Here is a 24,417-nt window from a genome sequence, read left to right on the forward strand (position 1 = left end):
ACTAAGCCCTGTCTTGGAGTGTCATAACTCACCAGTAAGTTCTAAAATAGGACATCTCCAACATGACATCGTCCCTTATCATTCCTGCCCATAGCAGTTTCTTCCTCTGCCTTCTATAAGGCTTTATTCATTTATAGTCTCCTGACAAACTGCTTGTATTTCTTTAATTTTTATACATTGTCTCTCTAGGCTATGAGCTCTTCTGAACAATAGCCCTGTCTCCCACATTCTGTAGCCCTGTTGTGTATAACAGTTTTAATTAATCCATAAAAATAATGAAAGAGCTTAGATTCAGACAAGATCTTTCAAAGTGCTCCCACTCTCTCTGGGCAAAGGCCCAAAAAGAAAAAATAGGGTCCTTACCTAATCGAAATATTCAACCCACTTGATGTCAAAAGAATAAAATCTTTTTTTTTTTTTTCCTAAAGATTTTTATTTATTTATTTGACAGAGAGATAGATAGCGAGAGCAGGAACACAAGCAGGGGGAGTGGGAGAGGGAGAAGCAGGCTCCCCGCAGAGCAGGGAGCCCGATGTGGGACTCGATCCCAGGACCCTGGGATCATGACCCGAGCTGAAGGCCGACGCTTAACGACTGAGCCACCCAGGCGCCCAAAAGAATAAAATCTTAACTTCATGGATCTCCATCTATTCCCACTTATTCTTGAGAGTTCCTGGTTTTTATTTTGGCTTTTGATTTCTTTCCACTGAAAATTTCTCTTCTGCTTATGTCTAATTGCTCTCTCCACTAATGCCCCTAGCAACTTGTACTTCCTCTTTCATAACACATCACATTTGAATTTCTTTTTCAGTGTCTTTCTTCCCCAAAAGACTTTGAGCTACATGAAGGTAGAGACGATTTCTGCCTTCATTATCATATCCCTAGCACTCTTAGCACAATACCTGGCATATAGTAGGTAATTTCCTTGTTAGTGCTTTTGAGGTTTTTTTTTTTTTCCCAAAATGAGTTTTATTAAAACATAATGGATTCCAAAAGGTAGTTCAGCAAAGAAACTACAAAAAGGAAAATTCCAATTTAGAAAGTATAACCTTGTGTTCTAACACAGGTTAATTGATGACCAGACTCATGGTATTTGTTCCATAGCCTACTTGAGGGTGCCACTCACCCCCTTTGTTACCTTCCTTCCTTGAGGTCTCAGACTTGTAAGCCCTGGGGAAAATTGCATATGAATGGGTTTTCAGGCCATTTTTGGATAAACTGTTGCCCTTACTCTTCACCTGTTCAAACTGCCCTATCAGTGGTTTATCTGTGCATCTACTTGTAGATTCTGTGGATTTACATGTAGCAATTCAACCAAGGGTGATTGCAGGCCCCTTTAGTCAGTGAAGGAAAAAAAAAAAATCATGTACTACTCTTGTCTACCCAGGACCATTTCTAACTGTCTCCTCAGATTGTTATGCCACATAAAATTAAAAATTCCAAGTCAAGCTAAATTTCATATATTCCTTCTCCTTCTAGTCTTTCTGTCATAAGATTGATTTGAGAGAGATTGATTTTTTAAAAACCATGTTCATTATTACTTGTTAGTATAAATACTAAAATACTAATACTATAAAATACTATAAATAATGTCCCTCTGATCAAAAGGAACAAGGCTTTTTAGCAGAATTTGAGGGGTGGGGGTAAGAGGAAACTTTTGAAACTCCCTCAGTTTGAGCATACTTTACCACTATAATGGATTTATCAGCGTCTGGCTCCATCTCCCGTTTCTCCCATGCCAGTTTTTGTTCTTGGGTTCTAATCCCTCTTTCTCTTTTCCTCTCCACCCGCCCCCCCACCCTCTCTCCTTTTCCAATTTCTATACAACATAAAGGTGGCCAGACAAGTGGTCTGAAAGACCTTTTGAAGATCTGAAATCTACTATTTCACTATCGACTAACCAAGCTGCGGATATGAGTGACTTTGTCCCTCTCCATAAGCTAGCAGGGGCCCCTTCTGACTCCCAGGGCTTACTATCAGCCAGCTCCTATCTATGGTAATTCCCCAACCTAGTGGCACACTTCCTCCTCTTGGGTCTTGGGTTAGGCAGGTATCCAACTTTGCTTTAATTTAGCATGGAGTTACCCTGGGGCTCTCCTGATTGACCTGAGGCAGTATACGTGGTGGTATAGCTTTGGGGATCTAGGACCCATGCTACCTAATCTCAAATTCTGAGTCTGCTACATACTCTTTTCTCTGTGCCTCAGCTTCCTTCTCTGTGTAAGAGAATAGTATCCACTACCTCTTAGGATTGGTGTATACATGTAAAATATTTAGAACATAACTTTGTAACTTAGTAAGCACAGTTTTGTTAATTATAATTATGAGTTGATCCATGGTGTTGTTGGGAAAAGATCTGTGTTACTTCTCCCACACTAACAATTCAGCAAATGTTTATTGAATGACCACAATGTGCCAGACACTGCTAGGCAGAACACAGAGATGAAGCAGACATTAATGCTGCATTTGTTTCTCAGTGAACTGCATTTGGTCTATAGATGATAATGGTGGCAAAGAGGTAGCTGTGTATTTAGATAGGCCCTCAAGGTTTTCTCCATTGACTCTTAAATGCAAGAAGGAATGTTTACCCTTTGACTTCTAATATTATCTTCTATTCTGTTTCCTTTGAGAGCTTAGAAGTGCATTTTGTAATCATAGATCATGATCTCCCTTATTTCTCTCGTAAATTTACCAGGGATTGTTAAAATTATATTTTTGCCTATAATTAAAAATAAACAATACTTTCTCATTCCCAAATCATCAGTTCTCCAAGTTCTCAAAAATCATTACTTTGGACCTTGAAATGACTTTGGCCCCTTTTTTACCCCTCTGGTTTTGATTTGGTGGTATGTCGGTATATACGTGTTTGCCCTTTGGCACTAGTGAGATGTGGAAAGGTGAGCTGAATCAGAGAGGTGTAAGTGAGTTTACCACTGGATAAATGTACTTATTTAAGTCTCTTTCTCACCAGTTGTTTCCCAGATCCAGCTGGATTTTATCTCTGCCTTGCAATCACAGTGAATGAATGCTGAAAGCAGACAAACTTAAAACATTCTATCTAGAAGAGAATAAGAATACTTTCCAAAACAAAATATGAAGTTCTAATTTAAATGATGGTTGAGAGGGAAAAAAAGGATACAGTGAATTACCTAAAAATAAGGACAATCCTTTTTTTTCTGGTTTATTATTCTGCATCCAAAACCGAGATTTTTGTTGATTTGTGTACTCTGAAAGTTACTCTCTCTTTTAAGGGAGGGGAGGAGTCATGGACAGGCTCTGAGTTCCCCTGCAGGGATGTAAAAATGAAGATGTGCAGTGCTGTGGAACAAAGAGTAAAGTCCCTGAGACAGCATTGTGTAACTGGATCAGCGTTGGTTCACTATGATACTTTGCTTTCTGTTTTGAGTTCCTTGGTTCACAAATATTCTCTCTCTCCACCCTTTATCTGATCAGCCACAATAAAATATAACTATCAACCAGAGAACAATGTATTTATAGCCAAGGAAAGGTAAGTATTTGGTGCAGTAGCAATCAAAATTCACTTTGTTATGCATAGGTCTGCCGCACTATCTTCAAATTTCTTGCCCTTTTATAATTGGCTCTCTATTCTTTTTCTATAGAGCAAGTCATTATTCAATCATTGAGAATATAAGTTATTTTTACTAAGTCATTACTATTATCTTTAGGAGCACAAAAACTCTCCTACCAAAAGTATTGATAGAATGGCTATTATACTTTGAGCAGTTTTTACATGAACCAGAGCAATCACATTTAATGAATTTATAATTTGATGGATAAAAATGAACACTCTTTTACATTTCAATTTCATTGCCAAAATTTAAGTTTCAAAACACACACACACACAAAGCACACAGCTGATTAAGCTATAAAAACTCCTTCACCTGACATCACAAAACTTTCCCATTTCTCATTTTCTCAGATCTTTCCCATGTTCACTAATATTTTTAGTCTAAAATTAGAGGCCATGATGAGTACTAGAGTACTGCAGGTCCAGATGTGCTGGAATTCTCAACAGTATTCATAAATCTTTGAAATTTTCACTCCATCATTGAAGTGGTCCTTCAGGGTTATACTACAGTCTGTGGCAAAATTACTAGAAATATAGAATATTTAAACATACAGCAAGTACAGCTCTGGTTTACTGCCTAAATCTGGAGGAGGATCAGGGATCCTGAATTCCTAACCCAGGAAACACATGAGGCAAACAACTTTTGAAAAAGGAAGAGTACTTGGCCAGGGAACTGGATATCCTGGTTTCTAGACCCTGCCTTGGGCAACTTCAGGGGCAAAACCCTAAGTATAGAACTTGGAGCGCCTTAGTTGCATCATCTGTAGAATTGTAATACTACTACCTATCCCTTACCATCCCCCCTCAAAGATTCTGTGATCTGACATGAGAAAGTGCTTTGGACTACTCAGAAAAATACTGCTGCATAGCTATGAAGTATTATTATTATCATTATGCTTATTGTCATCATCTTATACTCGGTACTTATCATGATTGCTGCTTCTTTCATCAGAGAAACTCAAAGATTTATAAAGAGAAACATGTATTCATATAGCATATCTCTAGGAAAATTCTGTAATTCTCAGTACTTTTAAATAACTTACTTAACTTTTCAAACAAGTTAGTAGGTGAATTCCACTCCAGTACATATAAATATATATATACCAGTTCTCAGAGCAACAGCATGAATTAACCCATCCTCTGGCATTTAAAACTCACACCGTAGTAATTTTGTGTTTAAATGTCTTGCATATCTGTAGTTCCACTTTAAAAATTACCTAAGACCAGGTATTCCTTTTAAATGACCAACTTTTTAAGTTAACCATCAACCCTTCCAGAGAAAGTAAGAAAATGAGATTAATTTCAGCTTCTCTAAGAAGACAACTCACCTGGTCAGAATAGTTTTCCATATAGCTGCTAGATCAGTCAGGTTTCTCCAGACAAACAGAACGAGCAGGATTTGTGTTTATATACAGAGAGAGATTTATTTTAAGGAATTGGCTCATGTTATTGTTGAGCCTTGGTGAGTCCAAAATCTAATGGGGCAAGCTGGAGACCCAGGGAGGAGTTGCAGTTTGAGTCCAAAGGCAGTCTTTTAGCAGAATTCCTCATTTGGGAGCAGTTACTCCTTTTTCTATTAAGGCTTTCAACTAATTGAATGAGGCCCACCCACATTATGGAGGGTAATCTGCTTTACTCAAAGTCTACAAATTAAAATGTTAATTTCATCCAAAAAAATACTTTCAGAGAAATATCCAGAATGTTTGACCAAGTATCTGGGCACCATGGCCTTGGCAAGTTGACACATAAAATTAACTATTATAGTTAGAGTTCTAAGAATTTAGTTCTGCACTAAAATGCTATGAGCAATTTAGTGGGCTGAAAATGACCCCCCAAAAGATGTGTCCATGTCCTAATCCCTGAAACCTGTGAATATTACCTTATGTAGCAAAAAATGAATTTAAGGATGTTTTTTATTTAAGATTTTATTTATTTATTTATTTATTTATTTATTTATTTATTTATTTATTTGACAGAGAGCAAGAGAGAGCACAGGCAGGGGGAGTGGCAGGCAGAGGGAGGGGGAGTGGCAGGCAGAGGGGAGAAGGGAGAAGCAGGCTCTCCGCTGAACAGAAAGCCCGACATGGGGCTCCATCCCAGGACCCTGGGATCATGACCTGAGCCAAAGGCAGACACTTAACCAATTGAGCCACCCAGGCACCCCTAAGTTAAAGATCTTGAGAAGAGTTTATTCTCAATTATCTGAGTGCAATCATATGTACCATAAGAGAAAGTCAGAGGAAGTTTTGTGACACACAGAGGAGAAGGCAACGTGAAGACAGAGCCAAGGGAGATGCAGCCATAAGCCAAGGAATGCCAACAACCACCAGAAGCTGGAAAAGGCAAGAGATGGATTCTAGAGAATTCTCTAGAACCTCTGTAGGGAGTACAGCCTGGCTAACACCTTGATTTTGGACTTCAGACCTCCAGAAGTGTGACAAAGTTAATTTATGTTGTTTCAACCACCCACTTTGGGACAGTTTGTTATAGCAGCCACAGGAAACTAATGCAAGCATCTTACACATTGCATGCAAAAGTGACCAAAAAAGGGACGCCTGGGTGGCTCAGTTGGTTAAGCATCTGTCTTCAGCTCAGGACATGATCTCAGGGTCCTGGGATGGAGTCTCGAATTGGGCTCCTTGCTCAGTGGGGAGCCTGTTTGTCCCTCTGCCTGCCACTCCCCCTGCTTGTGCTTTCTCTCTCTCTGACAAATAAACAAAATCTTTAAATAAATAAGTGACCAAAAAAAAAAAAAAAAAAAAGGAACATCCCCATTGTAGTTAGTAATGTTGCTGTAGAAAAGAGAGAGCTTGGGGCACTTGGGAAAGTATGAGATCCTGCCACAGTCTAACTGAATTACATTGGAAAAGTCACCTAACCTTCAATTTCCCTATCTTTAAAATGGGAAATGACACTTCCCTACCTACCCACATGATTTGTACTGAGACTCAAATAAGAGAATATATATTATATTCAATAAATATTCACTGATGTTTACTATATGCCAGAAACTTCTAAAAGCACTGTGTCTAAGGGATATAACAGTGAAAATGACAGGGTTCCTGCTGTCATTCAGCTTACATACTAATGCAGTAAGCAGACAATATACAAGAAAGAATGTAAAATCATTTCATAGAGTGATAAGGACTATGAAAAAAAAAAAGTGGAGGGGCGCCTGGGTGGCTCAGTCGTTAAGTGTCTGCCTTCGGCTCAGGTCATGGTCCCAGGGTCCTGGGATCGAGCCCCGCGTTGGGCTCCCTGCTCAGCGGGAAGCCTGCTTCTCCCTCTCCCACTCCCCCTGCTTGTGTTCCCTCTCTCGCTGTGTCTCTCTCTGTCAAATAAATAAAATCTTAAAAAAAAAAATAAGTGGAATAATAATGATAGAATGGCTGGAAAAGGAAATACTATATAGGATGATCAGGAGGGAAGGCTTTTCTAAAGAGGTGACCACAGTTGATAAAGCTGAGTGCTAAATTATGAAAAAGAGCCAGCCATGGAAAAAAACTGGAATAAGAGCTTTTTGGACAGTGGTCCTTGAAAAAGAAGTAGCTATAGCTTTTGCATGTTTGAGGAAAAGAAAGCTTTGCAGGAACTTGAAATGTGTGAAGAACAGAAAAAAAGACCAGTGTGACTGAAGTATAGAGGACAGGGAGGAATGTGATAGGCGATAAAGCCAGAGTGATATTTTAAGGACTGGATCATGTAAAGCTATGTAAGCCACAAGGAGAAGTTTGGATTTCACTGTGAATATAATGTATATCCATGATCAAAGGGTTTTAAACATGGAAGGGGTGTTATCTGATTTTCATTTTTTAAAAATGACTGGATTCTGGGTAAAGAATGTATTAAAGAGCAAGAGATGAAGTTGAGAGACCAGTTAGGAGGCTACTGCAGTAATCCAAGCTAGAGATAATGGTGGCTAGGTTAAAGTAACAGCAATGTAGACAAGAGAAGTGGACCAACTTAAGATATATTTTGGAGATAGTGGCAGTAGAACTTTGATGCATTGGATATGGGAGAAGAGAGACCAGAATTAAGAATAATTCATAGGGTTTGGCCTTAGCAACTGGCAGATGGTGAACAATGGAGGAAAATCTATTCTGAACATGTTAAATTTGAAATGCCTTTCAGATACCCAAGGGGAAATTTCAGTAGGCAATTCGATATATATATATATCTATAGCTTGCATGGGGGGAGGGATGAATCAGAGATGGAGTTATGAATGTGGAAATCATCATCATGTAAATGGTATTTAAAGTCATAGGATAAGGGGAAAGTATTCAGAGGGAAGAGTAGAAGGTCCAGAATAAATCCTTGGGTACTTTAATATTTAGAGGTCAAGCAGAGGAGGAGAAGCCAGAAAAGACAGCTGAATTGGTGAAGGAGACAATGAGGTAGGAGGAAATCCTGGAAAATGTAAAGTCACCAAAGCCAAGAGAAAAATGAATAAATGTTAACAGGATACTATGCATAAATATTTTCTCAGCTCCTGCTGTGTACAAAAAACTCTACTGGAAATGCAAAAGAAATGTTCCTTATCTCAAGAACCTTTTGATTTTGAAATGGAGATAAAAATAAGCCCCATAAAAATAATACAGTACATAGCCTTCTGATTTCCCTATCTTCAGGTTTGCCTTTCGATCCGTTCTACTCCAGGCGCAAGGTTGATTTCCCTAAAACATCACTCCAGTCAATTAAAACTGATTAGCTTTAAACTAAAAATCATCAGAGTTCTGATCAGCTCAGGAATTTTCTTTGCCCATATAGACAGTCCCAAATCATCATTCCGGCACTCAAGGAAGGATGGCCACAGTCTCATGAAAACTTATAGCACTTTTTCTTGGTGGCTCAGTTTAGCATTTGTTCTATCCTTCCCTATCCTTGTATGTAATTGGTGTATGTATCTTTTGTCTAGATTGTGAGCTCCTTAAAGACAGATTAAGCCCAAGCTCCATGTCTAGTATGTTAACTCATTAGCTTTATTTTTTTCTGCCAAGTAGACAAAGAACTCCAAATTTTAGTCATATGATATAGAACACTGGTGTAATAATGAAGCAAAATTTGAGTACCGTAGAACTAAATTATGGATAACTAGGAATGGAGGAGGGATGTGCCTAGGAACAGGGAAGTAGTCTAAAACAAGTTTGCAAAGGGCCTTTTATACCAAACTAAGGAGTCTGGATGTTATCCTGTTATGGGAAACCTTACTGATGTTTTTTGAGCAATTATATACCCATATCTGTGCTTCAGAAATGAATTGGTAGAGGGGATAAATGAGAATGGCCTCAAAACTGGAAGCAATGGAGAATAAGTAGAGTGAATTTTTTGAGGCAGCAATACCAGTTTAACTGGCTCTATGAGAGAAGATTGTGTGTCTGGGAGTGGTGAAAAAGAAGGCCATCAGAGAGAGAGGGTAGGGCCAGAATATGAAGGGCTTGAAAGGTAGGCAAAAGCATTATGACCTGGGATCCCTGGGTTCTAACGCCTGTTTCCCTACTTGGGGAAAGTCCTTTATCTTTTCTAGAACCCAGTTTCCTTTTCTTCGGGTTTTCTTCAGCTGTAAAATTATTTCCTATGAAACTCTGACGTGCTATAGTAGTTCTCAAACCTTAACTGTACATTGGAATCACATGGAGAGCTTTAAAAGTGGTTGATGCCTGGATTCCACTCTGAGAGATTCAGATTTATCTGGTCCTGGATGCACCCTGGACATTATTTTAAAAGGTCCTTGGGGGCGGGTGGTGGGGAGGAGGGAGTGCCTGGCAGTCTCAGTCAGTAGAGTGTGTGATTTTGATCTCGGGGTCTTGAGTTCAATACCCCACGTTGGGTATAGAAATTACTTAAAAATAAAATATTTTTAAAAATAAATAATAAAAAAATAAAAGGTCCTAGGTGATTCTACTGTGCAGCCAAGGTTGAGATCAACTGATGCAGAAAATAGTGAAGCACCAATATTCTTGAACATGGTGGTTAATATGTTGGGAAAAAAGTGTTTTAAGGAGGACTAATATGAGTATACAGAGTAAAGGGAAAAGATTATAGGAGACCAACTGGAAATTTCCAATAATTTAAGAGAAAAATATACTAAGGCCTAGATTAGCATGTAAGCAATAACACTGTAGGGAAGAAGATGAATGTAGGGAAAAGATGATTTAGAGGGAAGTAACACAAGGACTTAGTAATTAATTGAATATTTGTTACATGTGGAAAATAAAAGACATTTTGTGTTCATGATCAAAAGGAAAGAAAATGTAGAGTCAAGTTTCTAGTATAGAATAATAGTGTTATCCTTAGGAAAACTAAGTAGTCAGTTGGTTAATCAATATTATTGATAATATGGTAACAGACATTAAGTAATTATGTCTGGGACTATGTTATGTGCTTTACATACATTAATCTCATTTAATCTGTACAACTCTATAAATACTGTTATTCCCATTTTACAGATTTAGAAACAGAGAGCAGTTAAATAATTTGTCCAACGTTACACAGTAAGAGGTAGAGAAGGTAGTTGAACTAACCAGTCTGACTCCTTTTCCTTATAATAGGAAGATGATCGGTTACATACTGAATTGTTTGAGTTTGAACAAATAACTCAAAAAAGCAAAATGGCTGTAGAGGCCAGACAGGAACATAAATGAGTGGATCAAGTCAGAGTTAACTGCGGTGAAATGAAAACATTTAAATGAGGCAGTCACTACTCAGCTATACTTAAATGTTGCCCTGTTGGAATTTCAGGCCCAGTATTGCCGTATTTTAAGATTTTTCATGAAAAGATGTAAATCTAGATTTCTGTGTAAAATCTCCTAAAATTTAAATGTCAACTAATTCAAATGTTTAAAATTACTGTGTGGCCCGAACGAAATATGGCTGCAAGTGGGCATCTCTGATCAATAATAGGCTGTTAGAAATTCAGAACTGAACTTAAGAGATGTGAGCCGGAGATGTATTAGGGGGAATCCTTAAGCACAGAGAAGGTAGCAGATGCTCCAGGAGTTGTATGTGTTAGAATAATAACCAGCATTTGACATGATTAGTTAAAAGAATGCAACAATATATGAGTTAACAAGTCAGGACTCTTTAAGAGCTTTGCAGTCTTACAGAAAACTGACATAAAATGGAAATGTTAAAACTAGCAGATTGAAGTGGGTGTATTTAAAATTCAATTTTCTATAAACTAAAAGCTAAATTCCAGATAATGACTTGAATTTTCATACATCCATGATGTGATGGAAACATTTCAAAACTGTGAATCTCTCTCCTACTGATTGAAAGATAATTGAAAGATTACATTTTATCCATATTTTCACCTTTTTACATTGGGTTACTTTCTCCCAGCCCAGTTTCTCACACACTGCGAAGTCCATAGCAGGGGGGTTCACAATTAGCAAAGATTAAGTAAAACCTTTTTTATTTTTAATTATTGAGTTTCAGGCTCCTCAAAAGACCATCCTGGTTTTAGGGCTCGGTAAATACTATCTTTGAAATCTGGACTAGTGTTTTTGAACATTATTCCATCAGATTAATGTATTATCAGTTATGAAGAATGTAAACCAGTTATTTAAAAATAAAGTATCACAAAAACGAAAACATTTTTGCAAACTGTAAAGCCCTGTAATAGTATTATAAAGAAATACTGTTCTGGTGTTATTTTGAAGCCACAAGGGTCCTGAAATTACAAAGTGAATCCTCTTGTATTTGAAACACAATTTTCACCCTTCCCCAAAATGTCTTTTATTTTCCACATGTAACTACCTCCAACAATGAGATATTTTCCACTTGTTTAAGTGAAATTGACTTAATAGCAATAACTGTAGTAATATAATGAGGGGTAATGATCAGCCTCATATATGGCAAAGATCTAAAGATGCTGGAATTGTGTTAGAAATCTTCAGAGCCGCACCACACCCCTCTGTTATCAGGTTTAAACGTCCTAGGACAAACTGCAACTTTCATGAAGACTGTATTACCGACTAGGTGCTTTCAACACCAAGAGCTGTTTTGACATGTCAAACGTTAAGTCTGGTCTTTGAAAACCCTGCCCTTTATTGGACACTTTCTTTAAAAGATATGCATGTTAAAACAGTTTCTTGCTTTTGATACACATTGTATCAAGAACTGCATGTTCAAAATGAAGATGGGGAAATTTCTGCTAAGTATATGGAAACATGACTCCATTTTTGTATAGCCAGGACTCCATTTTCATGTAGCTAAAATGTCGCAAACGATGGAACACTTCATTTTACGATAGCCCTACTTTAAAATATTACCTGAGAAGTATTAATAGTTCATCCTGAAGGCTTGGAAAAGCCTAATCCTATTTGTTATGGTGGAGCTTACATAAAATGGAAATACATAGCTGACAGTCTTCAACGTACTTAAAAACAAACAAAACCCAAAAAACAAAAACCGGGAGCTAGCAATTAAAATCCTCCAAACGCCCGCGCTCCGCAAACACTTCTTCCAAAGAAGTCTGGTATGGTCTGGGTATTCCTCCGTGACCGCTGGCGGGACATTCCTTCGGGAAAAGCTGCTTCTCGTGTGAGGTACAAAGACAATAAACCCCTTCCTTTTATCCCTTTCTCATTCACTCTGCAGGGGGTGGAATAAATAGGGAGCTGAACGAAGCCTTCTTTACGCATCTGGGTGCACCGTCTTGTTTCCTGAACCCTATCCTCCCGGCTCCCCCACCTAAAGCTGCTGACGCTGAGCACCTGGAGACCGATAGTTATTCCAGGCACTGCGCCCCGGGGGCGCCAGGCCTCAAACCTACAGGCCCGTCCCGGGGAGGCCCAGCCTGCGAGGGGCAATCACGACGCCTTGGGGGCGCCAGGAAGATCAATGCTCTGACACGCCACGGACAGGAATCCGGTAGGGTAGGGGAAAGGTCCCTCGCACCCTCCCCCCGCCCCCGCCATTCCCGCTGAGAAAACGAGGTAGAGGGGAAGGGGTATGAACAACTCGGGCATGGGGTAGAGTCAGGGAACAAAGAGACAGGAGGAAGATGAGACAGCCACACCAACGCAGACTCAGAAGGGCTCTCCGACTTTACGCAAGTGGCCCACATCTCGACCGTGCTCAGCTCCCCTTACGCCACTAGCTTGGCTTCAGGGCCTTCGCGAATATGGCTTTGCGCACTGCGGTGGCAGTGCGCCGCAACCGAGCTTGGCCCTGTGGCTCCTCCCCGCCGCTCTGCGCGGATTGGTGGCAAGCTGAAGTCCGGCGGCTGATTGGGCGGCGAAGGAGCCATTCGGGGCGGCTCTGGTGGGTTCGGCTGCCCCAGAGTGATAAGTTCAGCTTCAGACACGCCTCAGCGCCAGCAGCGAGTCGGAGCTCTATGGAGGTGGCGGCGAGTACCGGGTGGTGGCTGCAGCAGCGACTCCTCTGAACTGAGCGTTTCCAAGCGGTTCCGACTCCTTCCTCCCCCTTCCCTCCCCCTTTTTTGTTTTCCGTTCCCCTTTCCCCTCCCTTCCCTGCCCCCGAGGACCGGATCCTGAGGAGGCAGCTGCGGCGGCAGCTGCTGAGTTCTCGGTGAAGGTGAGTGGAGCCGCCGCCGAGTAGAGCGCTCTAAAATGGCCGCCGTCCCCTGGCCGCTTCTTCTCGAGCGGTACAAAATGGCGGCCGCAGGCGGAGACGGGCGGGGCGACCCTTGTTAGCTTTTTTTCCGCTCTTCAGGCACCTAGAAACTCTTCACCTTTGTTCTCCTTTCGCGTTGCTGATGGAGTAGAAGGAAACCGGCAGCCGTGGCGGCCTCCAGCCGTCATCGTGGGTGTCGGTGGCCGGGGTCCGGGCGGGCCGAGGCGCTGGTGTGCTTGGACGGGGGGAGAGCGTGGCGGGGCTGCGCGTGCCGCAGCGGGGAGCGACGTGCCGGCTGGCGGGGAGGGCCCGGCCGTTGGCGCGGGACCAGCCGAGGCGCAGGAGTCCCGGAGCCCGGCCTCCCGGCGGGGAGGCGGTATGTTGAGGCCCCAGTGCCGGCGGGGAGCGGGCCCCGCCTGGGACAGGAGAGGGGAGAGGAGAGAATTTGCGTCCTTTTGTCAGCTGGGAAGGGAACGGAGAGGCGGCTGTCAGTCCCTCGGGGATTTATGGGGAAGGAGGGGGTCCGCTTGGAGGCGGCGGGTGGGAAGGAGGCCGCCTTCCTGCCTGGAGAACAAAGAGCGGGGCGCTGGGCCGGCGGGGGCGGCCTGCGCTCCTCCCCGCCGAGGCTTGCCCCCAGCGGCTTCGCGGGGAGGCTGTCGGAAGCACTTCCCTAACTCTAGCCTGGGTGGGAGGAATCCACTGCTCTTTTGTTCCCAGGAAGGGGAAAAATGGGCGGAGGTTCCTGCTGCCATGTTGTTGCCCGTGTCTTCCGCCTGCCGAGTGCCAGCCACTGTACACCCAAGTCCCTCTCGCATCTTCCCGGATGCACTCTGTGCGGGGGTGTTGAAAGAATGGACAGTGAAGAAAACCCAACAGCCTTTAGTTATTCCTTATCTAGTCCGCTGGGCTCGTCGAGGCAGTGAAAGCTTAGGACATTTCCCACATAATGTGGTCGTGTTGATGGAGTTAGATTTTGTGTTAATGATCTCAGTGCTCAGTTCTCAAGAAAGTGGCTCTTTCAGAAGGTTTGTTCGCAGGCGGGATGTTCTGTTTCTGCGAAGGCTCTTCGCATCTTTGAACATAAAGGGAATTTCCAGGTGGCTAAACAGAATAAAATCTGTCCATTTGTGTTTGAGTGCATTCAGTTTTAGTCTTAGATCTATCTGCAGTGCAGTGAAAGTTCAATCAACTGCAGTGCCAGGATCTAAAATAAGATAAATTATAATTGAAGGAAGGTTTACAGATTGGTATATTAGCAGTGTCTAATTTTGGTACTCTTTCTCATTCTAGGTTTTTCATTTCTCCCAACCTCTTCCCTCCCCACCCCATCCATTAATATTATTCTTTTGAAGATTCTTCGTTGTCAAGCCGCCAAAGTGGAGAGTGCGATCGCAGAAGGGGGTGCTTCTCGTTTCAGGTATGTGTAGATTTATTTTTGGCAGTTGTTATGAAGAGGTTAATCACAAGATTAAAATAATTACCACGCCAAATAATTCTGACTTAATGTGCTGCAGATTTAATGTATAATAATGCCATTTACTTTTTTTTAAGTTCTTAAATTTTCATTATCTTCTGTTTGCCATCTGGAGGATAAATGTCATTTCCATTAGGCCCAAGTTCAGTCTTCATCTGTGGTGTAATTTCTGAAATACAGAATAATTAAAGAGACTCATTAGCTCTTTTAGGTGAGACAATTGGCATAGTTTTTTTTGTTTTTTTTTTTAATAGTGCTTCTTCGGGCGGAGGAGGAAGTAGGGGTGCACCTCAGCACTATCCCAAGACTGCTGGCAACAGGTATAGTAAGTGTGTAGTAACAATGAGCTTTATAAAACAGATTTAGATTAATAGTCTTTCTCCCGCATAAGAGTACATACAGCAATAGATATCAGGAATCCTAATCCTACCAGGCATGGTTTCTGCTACATATCCTTATTAGAATATCAGCTCTTGATTGTTCTTTTGGTAAATCACTGAATTAGGGCTCTCAGACTATTTTATTCTCTTAACTCTTTGGATTATTTTTAGTAATGTAATTTCTGAAATCAGAAATTATTAGCAGTTATCCATACTGATTGGTAGTAAAGTAGTATGCATGCAACATGGTCATAGGACATTAGAAGATGTTCTTAAGGTGTGGCTCTTGGAGCAGCAGCATTGGCATCATCTGGGAGTTTGTTAAAAATGCAAAATATCTGGCCCTTTCCCGGCTCCAGTAAAACAAACTGGGGGTGGGCCCGGCAGTCTGTTTTAACAAGCCCTTCAGGTGATTCTGATGCACACCATTTGAGAAGCACTGATTGTGAGTTGCTTAGTTGTAAGGGAAGTTGAAAAAATGTAAACTTTCTATTTAGAAAGATGTCTGATCGGTATGACATTTGATATGTCACAGTGCTAGGGTTTACATTTAAATTAAAGTTTAATTATATATCTTAATTTTTACTAGCGAGTTCCTGGGGAAAACCCCAGGGCAAAACGCTCAGAAATGGATTCCTGCACGAAGCACTAGACGAGATGACAACTCCGCAGCAAACAACTCCGCAAATGAAAAAGAACGACATGATGCAATCTTCAGGAAAGTAAGAGGGTAAGTTTATAGATCGGTTTTGTCTTTTACTAAAAGGAGGGGGAATGAGTTGGCTGTGTTTTTCTTGTGTATGTGCTATATTATCCAGAAGGCAGTGTTCATGTCCAAAGTGTATATTTTAATGAATGCCAGTGTTGGCAGTTTTATCTTAAATTGAAGACAGCAGCATATAGGTATCTTGAGGCTTAAGAGTTGCATGCAGTCATTGGGTTAAAATCCACAAACCTTCTGTCCTGTTTCCTATGCCTGGTGTGTAACCCACTGAAGCATGGAACATAATGGTCTTAGTTCCTGGATTTTAGTCTTGATAATAAGGAGATTCTTGTTCTCTGGGTTTTGAGATCGTGAGAAAGATTTGTCAAACAGCTGGGAACCCCCAGCAAGTACAGATATGATCTAAATAATAGTGAGGTTTTTTTTAACATAATTTCGGCTAGATGGGTAAGAAGATAGGTCTTAGATACTCAGTGATGGAAGAAAAAAATGAACATAACTTAAAAAGTTGTTTTTCAATTCTAATTCTTTGTGTATTGCCTGACACTTCAGTGTGATTCCTTTCTCCCCAGCATACTAAATAAGCTTACTCCTGAAAAGTTTGACAAGCTATGCCTTGAGCTCCTCAATGTGGGTGTAGAGTCTAAACTCATCCTTAAAGGGGTCATACTGCTGGTAAGTTAAAAGTTGGCTTAACTGAGAAGAGAGTAAAATAGTTAACAAACCCAAGGGGGGTTTTTTGGTACACTTGCACTGTTGCTTAAAGCTCAAGTGTGAACTAGATACATGTATTTTTGAATTGTGTTGTTGATTTTAAAGAACTACCAACTTTTAATAGCATCAGATTTGAGAGGTGAATGTTTATTTTTATATTGAAGTATAGACATAAAATGTTAACCTTAGGGCGCCTGGGTGGCTCAGTTGGTTGGGCGGCTGCCTTCGGCTCAGGTCATGATCCTGGAGTCCCTGGATCGAGTCCCGCATCGGGCTCCCTGCTCGGCGGGGAGCCTGCTTCTCCCTCTGACCCTCCCCCCTCTCATGTGCTCTCTCTCTCTCATTCTCTCTGTCTCAAATAAATAAATAAAATCTTAAATAAATAAATAAATAAATAAAATGTTAACCTTAGTTTCAGATGTACAACATAGTGATTTGATAATTGGATACGTTACAGAGTGCTTACTGCAAGTGTGGTGGTCCTCTGTTCAAAAATACATGTTCATATTATGTTTGGAGAGTTAAGACGGGCTAAGCACAGCTATTCAGGTTTTGGGGGGGGGGGGTTGTTTTTCTTTCTGTGGAAAGCCTATTTTGGTCTTAGAAAGGATTCGTAGGATAGTTGATAGTAAGATTCCAGTATCTGTTTATAGCTTCAATATCCAAGATCTTTTCAGCTCTTGGTGGTAGGGTGTTACTCGTATGAGATCTGTACAGTTGGACTTTTTTGGTACCATTTTCGAGCTAATATATAAGTGCTTGTATTTTTCCAGGCTGTGTGCTAATCATTTTACAAGGTAGATGAGGCCTAGATTTTGTCAGAAAGTTACCACAAGATGTAAAGATCCTTAAGACTTGCAAGGAAGTATTAAGTTAAAGCAGGGGTTCTTTCAAAAAGTTGTCGTGTTTAGTTTAAAACATGCCTATTTTCTGTAGATTGTGGACAAAGCCCTAGAAGAGCCAAAGTATAGCTCACTGTATGCTCAGCTATGTCTGCGATTGGCAGAAGATGCACCAAACTTTGATGGCCCAGCAGCAGAGGGTCAACCAGGACAGAAGCAAAGCACAGTAAGTGGTGGTGTTCGCTTGCTTATTTTAAAATTGATTTGAAAGATTTCATTAACAAAACCTGCCAAATGTCTTTGTTTCCTGTAGACATTCAGACGCCTCCTAATTTCCAAATTACAAGATGAATTTGAAAACCGAACCAGAAATGTTGATGGTGAGAGTTTATATTTGATACTTACATAGTACTGTGTATTTTCAACTTTATTCTGAAAGTTGACTTTTTTTTGTTTATTTTCAGTCTATGATAAGCGTGAAAATCCCCTCCTCCCCGAGGAGGAGGAACAGAGAGCCATTGCTAAGATCAAGATGTTGGGGAACATCAAATTCATTGGAGAACTTGGAAAGCTTGATCTTATTCATGAATCTATCCTTCATAAGTGCATCAAAACAGTAAGTATGGGAATTTAGATCAGTCGTTTGGTACATCATCATTTGGGGGAAAGTCCCATTATAATTGCTTTGTGCCATTGGAGAATGTTGGTAGGCACGTTAAATACTTCAAATGACTAGCAGAACTTATTTAAATGTTATAAATAGGTACTTAAAGTATGCGGTGTGTTTTGTAAAGTACAGATAGAATTACCTACCTCTGTTAAAATTGCGTAATTTGGAAGGATTTCTTCTATACAGACCAAATAGTACTGTACTTGGTACTGTGTATGATGAGTGTGCTATCAGTGCAAACATAAGGAGAAGTGTTAAAAACTATAAACCAAGTAAGATTTTTGTCAATCTGTGGCATTTATTTCTTTGGTAGCTTTTGGAAAAGAAGAAGAGAGTCCAACTCAAAGATATGGGAGAGGATTTGGAGTGCCTCTGTCAGATAATGAGGACAGTGGGACCTAGATTAGACCATGAACGAGCTAAGGTATGTGTGTTGCTGACAAAAGTGGTGTTATAAGTAGCTTGTCTTAATTTTATTTAAATGAAATGATTTGTTTTTGTGATACAGGGGATTGTCCCATTCTTGATTATAAACCGAGAAGTCTTAACATACTTAAATGATAGTATTCATTTGCCATAGCACTTTTTTCTCATTAGGTATTTTTCTGTTTTATTAGTCCTTAATGGATCAGTACTTTGCCCGAATGTGCTCCTTGATGTTAAGTAAGGAATTGCCAGCAAGGATTCGTTTCCTGCTGCAGGTAAAACTGGTTTAAATATGTTGATAAGCCGATTTTTTTCTCTTTGGGAATATTAAAACTTACTAAAACTGTTTTGAAATTAAAGGATACCGTAGAGTTGCGAGAACACCACTGGGTTCCTCGCAAGGCTTTTCTTGACAATGGACCAAAGACGATCAATCAAATCCGTCAAGATGCAGTAAAAGTAAGATGCTGATGGTTTTTTTGTTTTGTTAAATTTTTTTTTTTAATTGAGTGGTTTTTAAGTTTATGAAACTGCAAGGATCCTATTAACATTTATTTGAGACTCCTTACTCTGGTGGAGCTTAATGTTTTTAGTTTCTTGTGTAATGTTATGGGAAGAAGTTATATATAGAAGTTACATAATTAGCACTTTAGTAGCCTAGAAGTTGTTTTTCTCAGTTACAAGGATTTTAGTTTTATGTGAAATAGTGTCTAGAATCAGGTGTTTATTCACTTTATTTTTAAAGGATCTAGGAGTGTTTATTCCTGCTCCTATGGCTCAAGGGATGAGAAGTGACTTCTTTCTGGAGGGACCGTTCATGCCACCCAGGATGAAAATGGATAGGGACCCACTTGGAGGACTTGCTGATATGTTTGGACAAATGCCAGGTGATCGTGACTGAAACTGGTTTCAATTAAAAAAAAACAAAAACACTTCAACATTTTAATAGTAGCAGAGTTGTAAAGAGTTGTTTGTTCGTCGATATGTATTTTAAGGTAGCGGAATTGGTACTGGTCCAGGAGTTATCCAGGATAGATTTTCACCCACCATGGGGCGTCATCGTTCGAATCAACTCTTCAATGGCCATGGGGGACACATCATGCCTCCCACACAATCGCAGTTTGGAGAGATGGGAGGCAAGTTCATGAAAAGCCAGGTAAGAAAACATTGAGAATGGTTAGGTAACAAGTATTAACAGTAATGTATGTGATTTACTGTTTGCTTTTTTAAAAATGAAAATATTTTAGGGTTGTTTTCCTAAACCAAATTTATTATCTATGACAGTTTCTTAAAACTGGGTAAGATACTTTTATGATTGGTAAAATCACAGCACTTTATTTGACAGGCTAGATTTTTGTTCTTCCCTTGTTTCATCTTTTACTTCCTCTGGGCAAATTCAGTTTAAACTTTTACCTATGGCTTGGCTCATCCCTTTGGTACTTGATTACCATAATTTGTGGACCCCTTTTTATCTAGACTTTCTTTCTCCCTTTCTAAAATAGGGGCTAAGCCAGCTCTACCATAACCAGAGTCAGGGACTCTTATCCCAGCTGCAAGGACAGTCGAAGGATATGCCACCTCGGTTTTCTAAGAAAGGACAGCTTAATGCAGATGAGGTACATTTGCCTGTGTTACTTATCTACCAAAGTTTGTCAAATCCGAAATTGATTGCCCGATGATTATAAATAAGACGCGTTATTAAGAGGACTTAATGCTGGAGTTCTTCACCTTCTTTCTTTTCTGTACTACTTTTCTTTCTTTGATGTCCAGCGTCCTATGAGCGAAGATTATGAGATATGAGGGCAAGTCTCTTAAAAGTCTTCAGTTAGAGCAAAGAAAATGGTTGTCAAGACTTGGATTGTGATTTTCCTGTAAACTAATTTTCTGATTTTTAATATCTTAGTGATGCTTCTCCTAGGAGAATTCTAGTACAAATATAAGATTTGTTAAACAGTATCTTATTTTTGTGTGGATCAGATCTTTAGTTTTCTTGCCTGAAGTTACGTTAACATGGAGCAACTTTTTCAGCCATCAGTACTCAAAATTTCTGCCTTAGGTTCTAGGATGTTTGTATATGCTGAATTAATTGTAGGATGTTGGATCTAATGTTTGCCAATTGCGTGTTGTCGATTTGTTTTGTTTTCAATTCTAGATTAGTCTGAGGCCTGCTCAGTCGTTCCTAATGAATAAAAATCAAGTGCCAAAGCTTCAGCCCCAGATAACTATGATTCCTCCTAGTGCACAACCACCACGCACTCAAACACCGCCTCTGGGACAGGTATGACTGCAATATGACAACATTTTCTTCTGATAGAGTACTTTCTGAAGATTTTTTTTTTGGTGTCTTCCCTGTAACTTCATGAGTGTGTTTTTGTTTTTTAAACATTCATACCTGTTTTTTGTGTTTTTTGGTTTTTTTAGACACCTCAGCTTGGTCTCAAAACTAATCCACCACTTATCCAGGAAAAGCCTGCTAAGACCAGTAAAAAGCCACCACCATCAAAGGAAGAACTACTTAAACTAACTGTAAGTTTCAAATAATCACGTAGTCTAATTCATGGAATGTATCTGAGATAGGAAAACACTAAAGATACTTGGATTATGTTCTTTTCAGGAAACTGTTGTGACTGAATATCTGAATAGTGGGAATGCAAATGAAGCTGTCAGTGGTGTCCGAGAAATGAGGGCTCCTAAACACTTTCTTCCTGAGATGTTAAGCAAAGTAATTATCCTGTCACTAGATAGAAGTGATGAAGATAAAGAAAAAGCAAGTTCTTTGATCAGTTTGCTCAAACAGGAGGGGATAGCCACGAGTGACAACTTTATGCAGGTACAACGCTTGTCTGATTCTGTGAGGACTCTTTTGCATTCATATTTGAGAACTGATAAACTGACTATGTTATTATGTATTCCTCCTAAGGCTTTCCTGAATGTATTGGACCAGTGCCCCAAACTGGAGGTTGACATCCCCTTGGTGAAATCCTATTTAGCACAGTTTGCAGCTCGTGCCATCATTTCAGAGCTGGTGAGCATTTCAGAACTAGCTCAACCACTGGAAAGTGGCACCCATTTTCCTCTCTTCTTACTTTGTCTTCAGCAATTAGCTAAATTACAAGATCGAGAATGGTTAACAGAACTTTTTCAACAAAGCAAGGTCAATATGCAGAAAATGCTCCCAGGTAAGAGAATGCTGGGGATTTTTTTGTTTTTGTTTTGAATAGTAAGTCTAGAGAGTCTTTAGTACCTTGAGTGGATTTATATAAATCATCACACTGTATTGATCATCCTGTCCAGATAGTGATAAGCATTACCACAGGCTAGATGGCACCTTTTATAAAAAGTGATTATGATTTAATGGCTTTTCCTTTGATCCAAATACTGTTTCCTTTGCTGGGTTCTTTATTCTTTTACATTAATCTCCTACATGTGGGAAATAATTTATGAAGCTGTTCTCTAGACAGGCCAACTGGCTAAAATGAACTACCTGATGATGGAGATGGCTTTTGTCTCTTCAGAAATTGATCAGAATAAGGACCGCATGTTGGAGATTTTGGAAGGAAAGGGACTGAGTTTCTTATTCCCACTTCTCAAATTGGAGAAGGAACTGTTAAAGCAAATAAAGTTGGATCCATCCCCTCAAACCATATATAAATGGATTAAAGATAACATCTCCCCCAAACTTCATGTAGATAAAGGATTTGTGAACATCTTAATGACTAGGTAAGATAAACTCCAGAGTTAATGCTTTATTGACTAGAAAAAAGTCTTTAGGGACTAAGAATTGTCTTTCTTGAGCTGGAAAATTTTGCTTTTGGCTTCTAACAAGATCTTTCTTTGCAGCTTCTTACAGTATATTTCTAGTGAAGTAAACCCACCCAGTGATGAGACAGATTCTTCCTCTGCTCCTTCCAAAGAACAGTTAGAGCAGGAAAAACAACTGCTGCTTTCTTTCAAGCCAGTAATGCAGAAATTCCTTCATGATCACGTTGATCTGCAAGTCAGTGCCCTGTATGCTCTGCAGGTGCACTGCTACCACAGCAACTTCCCCAAAGGTGAGTACGGGGCTGGAGTGGGGGCCACGTCTCCCAACAGCACACTAGATGATGGCATTGCATGTTGTCTTGTAGGCATGTTACTCCGCTTTTTTGTTCACTTTTATGACATGGAAATTATTGAAGAAGAAGCTTTCTTGGCTTGGAAAGAAGATATAACCCAAGAGTTTCCTGGGAAAGGCAAGGCTTTGTTCCAGGTAAATCTTTTTGTTAGAGGCATTTTAGTCTGCCTTTTTCAATTTACTTGGTATTTTGCATCCTATATTTGTTTTAAAGGCTCTTCATGAGTTTTATATGTACCTCTCCTTCTGCACTGTTTGAAGCCTTTCATCACTTCATGGCTTTACCTCATTGTGCTAACTGCCTATGTTAGCTTATGGAAGGGTCTGTGGTTTTCCAGGGGAGCAGCCTTTGAGAAACACTGGTCTCCACGGTGTCTTTTTGTGAGGAGCATCTGTGAAGCCCTGTTCTTGGGGACTCTGATTGAGCAATTCTGGGGTGGGACTGGAAATCTACTTCTAGGACTTTCTCCACCCCCAGCCCTGCTAAACCTATCGTAGTTTTGCAGTCACATGCTCTACCACTGAGCTATACCCCCACCTATCGTAGTTTTGGGACGAGCCCCTGTCCTGCACGAAAATGAACTGGAAGTAGTTGGAAGTAGTGTCCCAGAATGACATCCAAGCTCACTGGCTGTGTACTGCTTCCCAGATACAACATCTCCACACCTTTTTAAAATAACTTCTAGCCAGTAGACAAGTAATACTAGCAGTATGTTCTGAAGGCTTTAGCAATCTTAAAAGATACACTACCTAAAACTTTTCTTCTTTGGTATGTTTGCTAGCTCGGTGCTAAATCAAAACTATTGGTTTGAGTTTTTCTGACTTCTCTAAGTGTGGCTTAATTTTGTGGAATGACACATTTACAGGTGAATCAGTGGCTAACCTGGCTAGAAACTGCTGAAGAAGAGGAGTCCGAGGAAGAAGCTGACTAAAGAACCAGCCAAAGCCTTAAATTGTGCAAAACATACTGTTGCTATGACGTAACTGCATCTGACCTAACCACTGCGAAAATTCATTCCGCTGTAATGTTTTCACAATATTTAAAGCAGAAGCACGTCAGTTAGGATTTCCTTCTGCATAAGGTTTTTTTGTAGTGTAATGTCTTAATCATAGTCTACCATCAAATATTTTAGGAGTATCTTTAATGTTTAGATAGTATATTAGCAGCATGCAATAATTACATCCTAAGTTCTCAAGCAGAGGCAGTCTATTGCAAGGACCTTCTTTGCTGCCAGTTATCATAGGCTGTTTTAAGTTAGAAAACTGAATAGCAACACTGAATACTGTAGAAATGCACTTTGCTCAGTAATACTTGAGTTGTTGCAATATTTGATTATCCATTTGGTTGTTACAGAAAAATTCTTAACTGTAATTGATGGTTGTTGCCGTAATAGTATATTGCCTGTATTTCTACCTCTAGTAATGGGCTTTATGTGCTAGATTTTAATATCCTTGAGCCTGGGCAAGTGCACAAGTCTTTTTAAAAGAAACATGGTTTACTTGCACAAAACTGATCAGTTTTGAGAGATCGTTAATGCCCTTGAAGTGGTTTTGTGGGTGTGAAACAAATGGTGAGAATTTGAATTGGTCCCTCTTATTATAGTATTGAAATTAAGTCTACTTAATTTATCAAGTCATGTTCATGCCCTGATTTTATATACTTGTATCTATCAATAAACATTGTGATACTTGATAAGAGTTGTGTGTGACTTTAGCAGCCACAAATTTATGAAGACTACCACCAGCTTAGATTTGAAGACTTGGGAACTTTCATGGCGAGACAAAAAATCAGAGGTAAGTCTCATGAATTTAGATGTGTAGCAAAAAACTTGGTAACATTTCTAAGTCAAAACACTAGCCTTGGTCTACACTGCCCTACATCTGATCTAGTCGGCCCTCCTGTCCTC

At 40.0% G+C, this 24,417-nt stretch overlaps 1 protein-coding gene and 1 non-coding gene across 2 annotated transcripts; both read left to right on the top strand.

Moving 5' to 3' along the window:
* Positions 1 to 12,983: 12,983 nt before the first annotated feature.
* Positions 12,984 to 24,206, top strand: EIF4G2 (eukaryotic translation initiation factor 4 gamma 2; the record flags this gene model as incomplete). The annotated part of the gene is made up of 22 exons (XM_006728522.3): positions 12,984 to 13,127; positions 14,519 to 14,583; positions 14,895 to 14,960; positions 15,610 to 15,750; positions 16,317 to 16,419; positions 17,395 to 17,526; positions 17,614 to 17,680; positions 17,765 to 17,916; positions 18,284 to 18,394; positions 18,588 to 18,671; positions 18,757 to 18,855; positions 19,142 to 19,283; positions 19,392 to 19,552; positions 19,899 to 20,012; positions 20,549 to 20,674; positions 20,818 to 20,922; positions 21,011 to 21,226; positions 21,317 to 21,575; positions 21,912 to 22,116; positions 22,237 to 22,448; positions 22,524 to 22,645; positions 23,377 to 24,206. Coding segments are annotated over 22 exons (2,892 nt in total), but the record flags the coding sequence as incomplete, so codon positions are not given.
* On the top strand, positions 20,065 to 20,202 carry LOC115936736 (small nucleolar RNA SNORD97). The gene has a single exon (XR_004072132.1). It is a non-coding gene; the product is annotated as a small nucleolar RNA SNORD97 (small nucleolar RNA).
* Positions 24,207 to 24,417: the final 211 nt, after the last annotated feature.

Source organism: Leptonychotes weddellii, chromosome 11 (genome assembly GCF_054177405.1).
Source record: "Leptonychotes weddellii isolate Sample4059 chromosome 11, ASM5417740v2, whole genome shotgun sequence".
Lineage (NCBI taxonomy): Eukaryota > Metazoa > Chordata > Mammalia > Carnivora > Phocidae > Leptonychotes > Leptonychotes weddellii.